The sequence below is a fragment of the Siniperca chuatsi genome, linkage group LG3 (assembly GCF_020085105.1).
Source record: "Siniperca chuatsi isolate FFG_IHB_CAS linkage group LG3, ASM2008510v1, whole genome shotgun sequence".
NCBI lineage: Eukaryota > Metazoa > Chordata > Actinopteri > Centrarchiformes > Sinipercidae > Siniperca > Siniperca chuatsi.
In genome coordinates, this window is record NC_058044.1 from 27,361,474 (window position 1) to 27,375,267 (window position 13,794).

General features: G+C 40.5%; 1 protein-coding gene across 1 annotated transcript; it reads left to right on the forward strand.

Annotated features, from left to right (window-relative positions):
* Positions 1-638: 638 nt before the first annotated feature.
* LOC122870620 lies at positions 639-13,249 on the forward strand. The gene is made up of 3 exons (XM_044184945.1): positions 639-810; positions 1,027-1,407; positions 13,043-13,249. Exons 1-3 carry the CDS (start codon positions 730-732, stop codon positions 13,247-13,249), a joined length of 669 nt encoding a protein of 222 aa, XP_044040880.1. The 5' UTR covers positions 639-729.
* Positions 13,250-13,794: the final 545 nt, after the last annotated feature.

The following is a 13,794-nucleotide window of genomic DNA, read 5'->3' on the forward strand; positions in this document are numbered from 1 at the left end:
AAGTTATCATAATATGTCAAGCATATTTCTATACTTTCTATATTTCCATTAGACTTTTTTCTAAATCTGTCCTGAATTGGTAAATTGCTCCCAGGTGAATCTTGACTTTCTCTAACGAAGGTGCTTCTCATGAAGCATCAACTAGCAGGTATATATATAGCCGGAGCAACAGAATGTTACAATGTTTGACAATGGAAGGACAAGGAATTGGACGGGGTCAACAGCCAGAGAGAAGACGAAGAAGAGGAGTGAGGCTGCGTGGTGGAGGAATGGAAGGCAAAACCGAGGAAGAGGCAGAAGAGGCTGAGGACATATGCGCGTTCCTGATGAGATTAGAGCCACACTCGTAGACCACGTTCTCAATCATGGTCTTACAATGGCCGAGGCTGGTCGAAGGGTGCAGCCAAATGTTGGAAGAACAACTGTGTCCTCGATTATTCAGACTTTTAAATCGACAGAATAGGTATGTAATCTAACAATAGGCATTGTACACTGTACTTTCCTTACTAATTTTTTTTCCCACATAGGACTGCAAGACAAATTCACAGGGGTGGCAGAGGGCCCCTTTTCACACGTGAACAGGAGGAGGCCATTTGCACCATGGTAATAGAAAACAATGCAATAAGACTAAGGGAGATAAAAAGTGCCATTATACAGGACAACAACATCTTTCAAAACATCCAAACAGTCAGCATCTCAACCATTGATAGGGTGCTGAAAAGACACCAAATGAATATGAAGCAGCTCTACACTGTTCCGTTTGAAAGAAATGGTGAAAGAGTGAAGGAGCTGCGTTACCAATATGTACAGGTAAAACATGTATGAGCATGCAGCAACTGTACCTCAGAGTAAACAGTACAACATTGTATAGTGATATACAGTACAGTAAGTGTGAACTTGACACATTGCATCTACTTTTCTACAGCCATAGCAAATATGTGCTGTATACATTTGATGTAACTGTATCTTGGCCAAAATGAAAATGCATGTAATTCATAAAACTCATTTTGTGTCTTCTGGATATAGCGTATAATGGAACTGGAAGCAAGTGAACCACCGCACAGCTTCCTCTACATGGATGAAGCTGGCTTCAACCTAACAAAACGTAGAAGGCGTGGTCGAAATATCATCGGCCACAGAGCTACAGTTGATGTGCCAGGCCAACGGGGCGGAAACATAACCATGGGTTGTGCAATCTCTGAGAATGGTGTGCTAACGCATATTCCCATTATTGGGCCATACAATACAGAGCGTCTTGTCACCTTTTTAGACACTCTCTACAGGGATCTCATCCCTGAACAAGAGAGGGGTCAGATTGGAGATGACCTGCCAAAGTATGTGATCGTTTGGGACAATGTCAGTTTCCATCGTTCCAACATCATCAGGCAATGGTTTGATTTGACAAATGTACCAAAGCGACTGAGAAAAACTGTAATACGAGAAACAAACAGAAATTCCATATTTCCATAATTTTTTTCCATATAATTTGTTCGTTTGAGGTTTGACTGGTGCTCTTTTAATTACGTCATCTTGGTGCGCCCTTTTCTTCTGCAATGGTTCAATGGCACCCGACTGGAGAATTAGCACCACTAGCTGTTTATCTCAATGCACATAACTGCTAATATTCACATAACAGTAGTGGATGAAAAGGGGAATTAATTCGCATTTTCTTTTGCAGATTTTCACTTTTGCAGAAAAGTGTTTAAAATGTGCGTTACATTTGGAGGGAAACCTGGCTAGTGATCTGAATTTGTTCTGTACCCTCTGTAAGTTTTCAAAAGACTATACAGTAGTGTGGTTTAGTGCTGCTCTTGCTTTTTGGCAAGTTTTTGGGTTTTGCCTTGGGATAGTTATGCCAGAGGGTGGTACTAATAAAAGCAAACCTTAGAAATGGGTATTTAAGAACTGGGAAATAGGATTAACATGGCCTAGCAATAGTGTCTTTAGAACAGGTCATCCTCCTAGCTAGCCTTACTTGGCATGACATGTTAGTAAGTACTTTAGTTTCCCACACATACAAAATACAGTGTAAAATAAGCTGTTAGCTAACGTCGTTCAACCAAATTGACAATGGATCCAATTGAATAAACAGAAGGCAGTGCCACTTTGTTGAGTGAGAGGTATACGCTGAAAAGCATCATAGTATACTAAATTATAAACTCTCCTAGGTGAAAGGAGCAGCACTGATACATGATGTAGAAATTAAACCATCTCATCCTTCTTATCCACTAATATCTTTCCACTGACCCATAGCAAACATAGACATCCTCTGGGAAAGAATGTAACACTATATGCTAAGAAGCTAAACAGACTATACCGCTAGGGTACATTAGCATATAATTGTTCTTAAACCACCTCACCACCACTGCCTCTGCCTCTAAAGCAGACCCTAAGGGAGTCTGGACGCAACACAGAAAACATGTTTTATTGTGTCAGAGTATTTAACTAAAGTGGGTCTTTAAGTTTAGCATTTCCCAAACGAGTCAATGAAAAGTATTTTACTTCCATAATCTAACTTTGTTGGTCAATTTAGCAATGTGCAAAGGCTATTAAATGAATAGTTGACCCCAAATTTTAGAAAAAGTCCAGATCTACACAGTTTTTAAGTCAACTCATAAGATCAATAAGCAGAAGCAACTATTTCACCATGTAGTTCCATCTCTGCCTTTTCCGAAAACAATTTAAGTGTACAGGGACTAAGTGTTAGACAGACCATAAAATGACTCTAAACTGCAGCATAAAGTGGTTTGTTGCCAAACTATTGCAACCAAAAAGGCAATATTTTCTCCATTATCTTTAATTTTTATCACACCACTTTCTTATTATAAAAAGCTCTTCTTGCTGGCTGTGTTGGACACAACCCTAAAAATCCAATTCAGACACATTCCACCTCAAACAAAGAGTACTACATCAGTGAGACAAAGGCACACACAAGGAGATAGAAAACAAACCAGAATGACTGACAGATTATCTGAAGATTAACATGTGAAGTTGTTTTGTGTCTTAAACTAAACAGATCCCAAAAGTAATGGAAGATGTTCATTATGCCAAGAAGGAAACCTCCCAGTCAGCTCAGAGTGCAGAATTAGCTATTAGCTCCAGCTATTTTGTCAGAGCCCTGGATTATATGAAGGCGGTGGATGGTTTTGCACTGAAACTGCAGGAAGAAAGGCCTGTATAAAGGTAAGACAGCTCACACTGTTACTTCTTGTTTATGGCTATTTATTTAATATTGGTAACTTTTGTCAGGCTATTGGTGACAGCTGATAGAGGTGCAGAGTGATGGAAAATGCATCAAGCATAAGTCAAAAAGAATCAAAAAGAGATTTTGACTTGTTATAGAAACCAACTTGGACCTGGATTTAGGTCAGTAGTAAGAGCACATGACATATTGCAAGGATTTGGGCACATGATGTGCTTTGATTTACATATTCATCACCTCAAGTGCATACCTTGCAGGCGGCATCTTATCACAAAATATAGTACTGCACATTGCTTAATTTGTTTCTATGTGTGCAACGCTACTGCACCAATTCCAGCCCTGGAGTTAAGTGGAGACATAAATGGAATACACACTACATGATAAATATGTAAGGCATGTCCACCTTCACTTAAATCCATTTGTAAGCTCTTTTCCTTGTGTGCCTGTCCTGTGATATGTTGAGCACTCCAATACAATAAAAAATACAGCCACTCAATAAATAGAGGACGCAAACCGCACTAGTACACACACATTTCACACAGAAATAAGTAGAATTTCGTACTGTTTATACACTTAAATGTGAAGTTAAAACACTCGCAGTGTCCAGTGTTTGATCATGGAGATGGCCTCAACCACAGAGTGGGGCAATCTTCCCGAAATATTCCCATAATAAAACACAAACCGTCGGTCTGAAGGTCCTGCAACAGTTGGACAGGCTGTGACATGGAAGCTGTGGGGATATCCGAGTCTTCAATTTCCTGCTGCCTGAAGTAGTTATTAATGGTATTAGATTGACATCAGGGGCTGATCAAGTCCACATGTACAAGGATCGATTGTATTGCAGTATACACTTTCCAAAAAAGTAATTGGTGCAACTGACTGTATCACGACACAGAGCATTATGTTTGTAAAGTGCAGTTTTAATTCAATAAACAACGTGACTAGAGAGCAGTGGAATAGAAATTAGAATCATCGCCACCTCTTTCTGCTGTTAGCCTGTTTTTTTTTTGTTGGGCCCACCTCAAAAGGAAGGCTGAGGCTCAGAAATGTGTATAGGCCTACCAAAGAGTTTCCCCTTGGGGATCAATAAAATATTTCTGATTCTGATTTGTTAGCTAGCTAAAAGTCACATATAGTGATATACCAGACCATATGGGAAAATAACTTTGGAAGTGTCCATACAAACAATCACACAATTTCTATAGTCCCTCTGATAGCTGCCCTTAGTAGATAATGTTTCACTACATAATTTAATCAACCTTGTAACATTGCAGTTATTACATTGCTGGTCTATTCAAACAATATTATGACAGCAGTCAACTGTTCTTATAGCCCTTTTGACATTAGTTGTTTCAGTGCATGTTTATGCAGCAGTTGCAGAAGCCAGCAAGCAAAACAGTATCTGCTGATTACAGCTAGTTAGCACAACTAGTGAGGAATGTAGTGCCTACTAGTGGATACCAATCATATGTTACAATCAAAATTCATATATTTTTCCAGCCACACCTATTTTTAGCAACAAAGCTCTGACAAACAGACTTTATGAGACTATCCCATCACCCACGGCAAACAGAAAATGTAAGCAACTAGCAAGTGAACATAGCGGAGCATTTAGCAGCTAACGAGTCAGGTATTTTTGTAAGGAGTTGCTAGGGACCAAAACAGAGCTAAAATAGAGTGAATATTGGTCTTATATTTAGTTGGTGACCAGAAACTCCAAATGACGTTGCTCCATATCTACTTGATATGTAAAACAGGGAACTTTTTACTAACCTCTTCGCCATAATGACTTTATAAGGTGATAAGATGTCAATGTTGTGTTTATAGCTTGTGCTGCTGCTCCCAAGTGGCCAAAACATGTATTGCAGCGTTAAAACAACTAATTTATAGGTTTCAGTCAGCTTAAAATAGTGTAATAGTAACTTTATCTTGTAAATAAAATGATATGTAATGTGAGTTCTGCCTGGTTGACTCTTCTCTACATCACTGATTCTCACTGTCTCTCTTCCCGTCACTGACCATGTGATGGAAGCCACAGAAAAGAGAAACCACAGATGTTTGACCTCTTGCTTCCTCTCCGGCTTTCTTTTCCCTGTTTTCCTTGCTATCTTCCTCTCGGCTCCCTCACTCTCTGGTGGGCCTGCCGAGCTGTCACATAGTACTGGAGCGTGTCCTTAACTCTGTTTTGTCATCCTGTCATCCTGTCTTTTCATCCACCATCCATCCATCCATCCGTCCATCCATCTGTTCTTCCCCCAGCTCCCAAGTCTCTGTGTCCCCGGTGGGATTTCTGGATGGCCAAAGCGTAGACCCTTAGCTCTCTCCATGTGTGTATGTAAGTGTGTGTTTGTATGTATTTGTGTGTACGTGTTTTGAGAGAGTAACAAATGCCAGGTTGGGTTTTACAGGTGAGCAGTCATGGAGCAGTTGCAGATGTTGTCAGGACTGTGCAGCTCGACAGACTGTCGCTCTTTCTCTCTCTGTTCTTTCTTCTTTGCTCACTGTGTACTCTCACAGATGTTAACATGAATGGTCAGAGATGATCCTGAGCTCAAACACTTTGGCCAGCCTTCTCACAGCCTTTGTGTATGTATATGTACAGTATATGCATGTATATGTGTGTGTGTATGTGCGTGCATGTGTGTGATGAATGGGCCAGTGCCAAGCGGCGTTCCCTCGGTGGCCTTGGATCAATCTGCTTATCTGTTAGCTGCCAGCACTGCCAGTGATTAACGACCTGCTCCACACACAGCACATCCTTATTCATTACCACAAACATCACACACATGCGTGTGTGCGTGCAGTCAAGCAAACACACATACGCACGTGCGCGCACACACACAAGACATCCTTTTTCATTATGGTAGACGTCCACACCGGGGACAGTCTGGAGTTGGGAGGAAGGGAGGTGAGAGAGAGACAGGGAGAGAGAGATGTGCAGCATAAACACAGAACCACACATGCATCTCCAACCACTCTTCTCATTCCACATTATCGCTTGTCCATTTTCTATCACTGAGCATCTTATATTTCTTCTTTATGTTCTTTATTGGTCTTTCCAATGTGTCGGGCTACTTTCTGACCTCCTTACATCCATTGAGCACAGGACTTCCCACAACACTTGACCTCCTCAGGGTCTCCCTCCAGGCCAGTGTCTGTCTGTCTGTCTGTCTGTCTGTCTGTCTGTCTGTCTGTCTGTGTGTGTGTGTGTGTGTGTTTCAGGCACCTGAAATACTGACCCAGTCTCTCATTAGTCCAATCAGATCGAACAAGAGTACCCCAGAGGTGCAGTGTGGGAGGGGAGAGGTTTTTACTGCCGACTGCCGAGGGGTGGCGCAGTCAGTGCCTCAACAATACAGATGTGTCTTCTAAACAAATGCGTCACAAGACACAGTCGCAGTGGTGGAGGAGTGCTGAAATATATATTTAAAAAAGTGCAGCTCAATTTTACTTTGACAAAATAATTTTAACTTAAAGAGAAACTTTGCCAATTTTCAACCAGCTTTGTATCATTACAATGTGGGGAGTATATGCAAATGAACAATGGTTAACTTCCCTCCATGCTGCCTGCACCCAGAGCTCCCCTTTCATTTGCTCTTTGGACTCTGGCTCTAGGACTACAGATTGAACTACAGACTGTACTTCCGCGTTTTTTGTATGCCCACCTCCAAGGACAGCTGGATAGCGAGAGGGGCGGCTCCTCACTGCTCCAAAATCAAAACATCCTGTCCAAAATCAACCGGCTAGAACAACTACCGGCAGAAGACAAGGTTCCTGTGGATATGGAAGAAAACGATTTTAATAGTGTAATGCTGGAATCAGACATTCAGGGCTACTTATACAGTATGAGCCAGGTAGTAGGTAATAAGGCCTGAGTGTGTCATAGTCAGGTCTCAATTGGAAGGCTAAGACCTAGACTGTGTTTGGAATCTATGTGTTTGTCACCTTGCCTGTACACACAGCCACAAATCACATTTATGTGACATATGCTAGCACGAAGATCTGGACACCTGAAAGTTGGCAGCCAGATTGCATGATATGTTGTCAGAAAAGCAAACCTGGAAAAGAAACACTCATCAGAAGTTGCTGTTGTTAAGAAGTATGAAGTGAATTGGGTGGCTTTTTCTGTCTCCACCTGTCTACTGCTGTCCATCAGCCAACTGTCCAGTCTAAGAAGCTGGAGATTCCCACAGAACAAGGAGTGTGAGCTACAGACAGAGGGCAACCTGCAGCAGACAGATAAGATATAGCAAACAAAGTTTAAACATTTTAAAAATGACAAAACCCATAAACAGAATAAAAACTACAATCAGATTAAATCAGGGAAAGGAAAACGAAAAAAGTATGTTTTAGCTTAGATTTAAAAGAAGCCATTGACTCGGCCTGCCCAACCCGTTCTCCTGCCGTATTTCCTCGGGCAGGGTGTTCCAGAGCCTTGGGGCTCTTTCGAAAGCTCTGTCCCTTGTATTCTTCAGCCGAGAGTCTGGAACAAAAAACAGGCCCCTGCAAGATGAATTCGAAGTGCGAGCAGGGTCATGGATGAAAGATCTGAGATATACTGAGGAGTCAGACAATTTAGTGTCTTGTAAGTAATTAAAAAAACCTTAAAATAAATTCTAAAACATACAGGAAGTCAGTGTAAAGAGGCTAAAACTGGGGTGATGTGTTTAAACCTGTTTACTCTGGTCTGTACTGTCTGTAGCCAGTGTAGCGACATATGGCTTAAAAGGCATTAAAATGATTATAGTGAATGACCTTAATTTTAATTTTTAACATTAAATTCACCTCGGGGCACCACCCTTCAAAAAGGGAAAATTGATAGCCAATTAATTAATTTAGTCTCGATCTGAAGGTTGCTACAGAGTTCTTGACTCGTGTACAGTGAACGTATATTTCATACACACAAACTCATAACCAGGTTCTTTATAAATGAAAGACACACAATAAACTACTTACTACACACACAACTAAGAATTACTACAAACAAATGAATGAACAAATGCAGCCATGTATAACTGTGGATAAATGTTAACAAATGCAATGAATCCAGCGATGAATGATTAATAAATGCATGAATGAACTTCTGCATACAGCCAAACAATTAATGAGTGAATGAAAACCAGTGTGTACCTGGTAAAGCAGTAAATGATGGTAAGATGTCTCAGTTTGTGGAAACAGGAGACAGTGGAGGAGCCTTAACATTAATCGGTGAAATACACCTTAAGAATAATAATCAGCAGAGTGGTTGTTGGGAAGCGTGAGTGAAATACTTAGGAGCGCTAACAGGGTTTCTTTTAGTTTAATTGTGTGAAATGTATGAATTAATAGAAATAATCTGATCCGTGCTTTAGTTTAATTCATGTTCTCAAACATCGATATTTAAACCTTATGCTTACAATGAGTCATGCTTGGTTGAACTTGACCCATGAACTCTTGTGAATTCTTGTAAGGCAGTTTAACTTAACATCTAAGTGCTTTCTACAGTAGATGTGATATTGGCATTGTTTGACTGACATGGTGTTGCAGTGGATGTAATGGTTACTTGTGCGATCGCCGCTGAGCATTTTCATATTGTCGACTCTATTGATGCGCGGTTATGCAATTTTTTGCCCGACCCGCAGTTATTATCTACTCTGACCTCATACCGATCCCCCCATTACATTGCCTAAAATCACATATGTTGAAGCCCTTCTGTCCCCACCACTTTTCAACACAAAGTGATGCCCTTGAATAGAGAGCAACCAGGAGCCAGTTGTTTGAATTACATCAATTAAAAGCTTTGTTGGCATTATATCCAATGGACAAGAGGACACCTTCATGTAAGATACTATATTAAACATTTCGGTAAGGGATGAAGTGGCTCAGGGTGTTTTGTTCTGGGGAATCAACAGTCATCAATGAAAATCTTGCAAGGCATTATATTGACCCTGATAGACTTTCTCTGTAAAATAAGTAAAAAAAAAAAAAAATAATCACAGTCAGCATCACATTCAACAGGAACATTTAGAGGATCTGGATTTACTAGATTGATGGTCTTTACTAAAAACCTGAGATTACGCAAATCTTTTTTTTCTTTTAACAAGTGCCATTATTTGCTATGATTCTTTTTATCCCCTGATCCCTGTTTGGTTTATATTTGTTTCTTGTGTTTTGGTATGTTTTTTTGTTATGCTATGTGCTCCCGTTTGTACTTTTATATGAAAACTTTTTAGTTTATTTTTGTTGCTGCCCATCTTGACCAGGACTCCCCTGGCAGAAGAGATATTGTATCTCAACGGGACCTTTCTGGTCAAATAAAGGATAAATAAAATATGAGATTTGAGAAGTAACATGTTCTTGCGTCTTTCACCATTATGTTATAATGAAGTAGAAGCTCCTTCACAGCCACGTAGTGGACCTGAAGACCAGTATTCTTCCACCTCCCCTCAGCCCTCCTGCACTCTCCTTCACAGCTACGAGTGCTTTCATTTATGCAAGATTGCAATTTACAATTTGCTTTAATTCTATTTTTGAGGGGAGCAACTCTATCTAAAGTTGACGAACATATATAATTAAAGCGGTCAACTAGGTCGTTGAGGTGGGGAGTTTTTTAGAATTTCTGTTTGTGTGCACAAAACTTAGGGGCGCTTTGATCATAAAGAGTGTGTGTGAACGTAGCATGGGGTGGGGCATAAGCGGACTGTACACACATAGAAGTATGTAAGTGTACACACGCACAAATAAAACACACCACTAAGTTATTGGTTGGTACTGACTTAAATGGGGTCTTCTGTACAAGAGGCTCCAAATTAAAAGAGTTAGAGGCCACCAGTGAAAGAGAGAAATGATAGACAGAGAAGATGGGGGCAAAGAGGGATTAAAGATCCCATCACCCACTTCCTTTCACTTTTTGTGGCAGGCTAAAGAAGATATTTATTCAAGTCAGACTAAATAAATATGCAAACAGCCAAGCAGATGAAGAAAGACAATGTCAATAGAATTACTAGAGGCATCAGCTTTTCTCTCTCTATTGCTCCATCTCTACGTCTCTCGCTCTCTTGCTTTCCTTTTTTAATTCAGTCGATGTACGTGCATCTGTAGTCTGTGTTTGTGTGAGAGAGAGAGAGAGAGAGAGAGAGAGAGAGAGAGAGAGAGAGAGAGAGAGAGAGAGAGACAGACAGAGATAGAGCCATCCTAGCAGCTTGCCTTTGATCTCATCTTTGGCAATAACGCTCCAACTTCAAATGGTCTCAGCAGTGGCAGGTAGATGTCTCTGGCACTGTTACTGTCTATTTGCATCCGAGACTGACAGTCGTGACATGTCTCTGTATCCCTCAGAACCTAAGTCTCGTCTCGCTGTTACTCTGGCAAAGGGTTTAGGAACTAAAGCAGAGTGTGTGCTTGCATGTGTGTGTGTGTGTGTGTGTGTGTGTGTTCACTGTATAGGGCTGCTTGTCTGATTTTTGTCACAGCATTAGAGTGTGTTGATGGAGAGGTTTCGTGCGTTTGTGTCATGTTTGTTTCTTGCACCGCCACGTTCTGTTAATTTACACACCAATGCAGCTAAAACATCTTGCGGGGATGTAACACACTGACTGTTAATTAAATAAAATTCACTTAGAAAATACGTGTTCACAGCCTTCAACCACTTTTAAGAACTGTACGTCTAATTATTAATAGACTATCTATAACTGCTGCCTCTCCATACTCCTCAGAGACTTAAGAGTCTGCACCACTGTAGTCCACTTTTGTTTCTTTTTAGTCTGAATATGTTTCTTAGAATCATGCTGAGATTCTTAATAACCCCAGTGTGACATGTTCCTGAAGATTCCTTGTTCTTTATTAATGTACCAGAAAGATATTTGCCTTCAACTTGGATTTCTTTGTTGTCTTCCCTCTACAGCCTCATGTTAGTGTTACATCCATAGAGTGCAAGCTGACTCAAGTTGTGACACATTTTAAAAATGACATATTCTGAAAGAATAAATGAAAAACAATATTGTGAGTCGGCTGGTCTTCAGTGGCTTTACTGATTCAGGCTTACCTGCCAACTGAACTTAGTTGGAACAATACAAATGACAATGTAAAACACTATACAATATACATAATATACAATATAATCTCAAATTCGCAGTATTATATAAAAACTTCAATATTTCAGGTAATAACCATGCATTCACTACATATTTCCATTTAAAATCAATAGGCTAATAGAATCACAATAAACATAACATATTCTGTTATAAAAAATAGGCTATTAAAATGATCAATTCTATGTGAGGGTATTTACAGTGCTCATTCCATATCATTCTATTATCTACAGTTCTATCTTATCATCACCAGATTGAAACAGTTATCTCATTCCTTTATACCTTCAGTCACACACAACACTGCATTCACGATATAGAGTACTCTCTCTCATTCATCCCCTTTCTTTACAGGTGATGTATCACAACCTGTGAGCTGCCTGGTTGCCTTGGCAACTGTCAACTACAGCGCTGCAAACAGCTGCTAATCAGTTGTTGGGCTCTGGCTCTAACGTCTACATTCTATTAAACTTTAAGAGTAAACAAATGAAACCGTTGGGATAAAATGAATAAAACCGTTAGTATAAAACGAAATAAAACATGAATAATATAAACTACAGAACACTCTAACACTAAATCCAAGTTGTCAGCATCACCCTAAAATACAAAACTAAATCCTACACACACACACACACACACACACACACGTATCAGTGGAGTCAGGCAAACATTACATCTGACTGCCTTCGACTTGTTTTGACAGGTAATTTGACAGCACCCGCTTGTGAACTGCAAGCTAATGCCAAGTCGTCTCCATTTAGGAGACTATGCTAGCGCAAATACTGCTAACAAACAACAAACAACACATCTACAATGCATAACGGTACACTAAACAGAAAGCCTACATTATTGATAACAAACTGTATGAATGCTTATTTGATATTTACCCACCTGAAAGAATAAATGAAAAACAATATTGTGAGTCAGCTGCTCTTCAGTGGCAGCCCACAGCTTCTATAACCGCTAGCTGATCTTGTGCCTTTTATACTCAGAATATAATTGTTTGAAATTGAATGGGGGGCAAACATGACATGATAAAGTGCATATACACATTAATAATAATAGGTAATACACATAGAAATATGTGCCACACTAGCATGCTTACATGCTAAACTAGGAAGTGAACATGGTAAACAATATACCTGCAAAACATCTGCATGTTAGCATTTTTGTTATGAGCATGATAGCATGCTGATGTTAGCATTAGCTCTAAGCACTGATGTGCAAGTACACCTAGCCGCTAACATGGCTGCAGACATTTGTTGTCACATAGAAGTCTGTGACGTAGATGCTCCTCATGGCTTTATTCAGACATGACAGGACAGTTATGGAAAGAGCCACAGCGCTCCTTCGATATTTGGAACCTGGTGTGCAAGAGGGAGCAGGAGTGAGTTGAAAAGTAATGATACGAAGGACAAGTGTTTTCTGTTCTCTCACAGGCTGCATCAGTGATAGCCATAATGCGACCACAGTGAACCCCAATAAATTCTAATCAATTTCATCATTTCTTAGAGAATTCTGCTGCCTGCTTCATACCTAGTGTCTCTGTCTGTTTGTCCCCTGTTGGTTCCCCTCCTGTGTTTGTCTGTATGTGTGTGTGTGTGTGGTGGCGGGGCGCGGCCTCCCATGAACTCCAATCAGAGACTGACACGCCTGCTAATCATCTGCTGCTGGTACTAGTGGTACTACGTCTCAGCCTCTAACTTGCCTCATTGAAAGATATTCCTGCATGTTTTCTGAACCCCTATCTAACTCTCTGACTCCCTGTGTTCAGGTTCATTCCTCCAACCTGCCTCCAAGTCACTCACTGGCTCTCCAGAAAGATCTCACCACAGATCCTCCGCTGCTCCACCTCAACCCGCTGTCCTCGCTCCGCCTGCCTGCTCTCACCAGTCTCTTACCAGCCCGCTGTCTTCGCCCAGTCCACCTGCTCACGGCGATTACTTCCACACACCTGGCTACTCCTTGTGTTTTACAATAAACTAACCACTTCAACTCTCTCTGTATCAGTCGTGCTTTTGGGTCCAGCCTCTGTGTACCATAACAGGCAGGGGTTAAATTGGGATTTGTTATGTGGGGCTCTGTGATTACAGGGTTTCCATGGGTGCACATGTGTGTGCGCATAGACCACAACATCTGATTGATATAATTTGACAACCCTCCTACCTGACCTGTGAGCCATTTCCACACAGTCACAGCTGACACCCCAGTGCTCCCAGTACAACCTTCCCTCCTTTATGACAGTTTGCTCCATCTGTCAGTCTAAGAATAAGTAGACCGCTACAGAACAGAATGAGGTATAAACAAACAATATTTATTAAATGAAATATTTTCTATAGAATCTTAAGATAAGTGAATATTAACGTAAATAAGAAATTGTAGAAAATATCAAATGTAGAAAATAATAAAATATAACAGAGCTTTGCCTCTGCTGTCCGGTAATTAGTCCAGGCCTCATAATATTATACAATTAGCTTTCGCTACAATGTAAACATAAGCCTATAGGCTATGGCTGCAGCTTTGTGT

Excerpts from the sequence above, each read along its gene's own strand:
- LOC122870620 (XM_044184945.1), top strand. The coding sequence starts at position 730 with ATGAATATGAAGCAGCTCTACACTGTTCCGTTTGAAAGAAATGGTGAA. Across the intron at positions 811-1,026 it reads TGCGTTACCAATATGTACAG|CGTATAATGGAACTGGAAGC; the intron begins GTAAAACATGTA and ends TTCTGGATATAG. Across the intron at positions 1,408-13,042 it reads AATGGTTTGATTTGACAAAT|GTTCATTCCTCCAACCTGCC; the intron begins GTACCAAAGCGA and ends CCCTGTGTTCAG.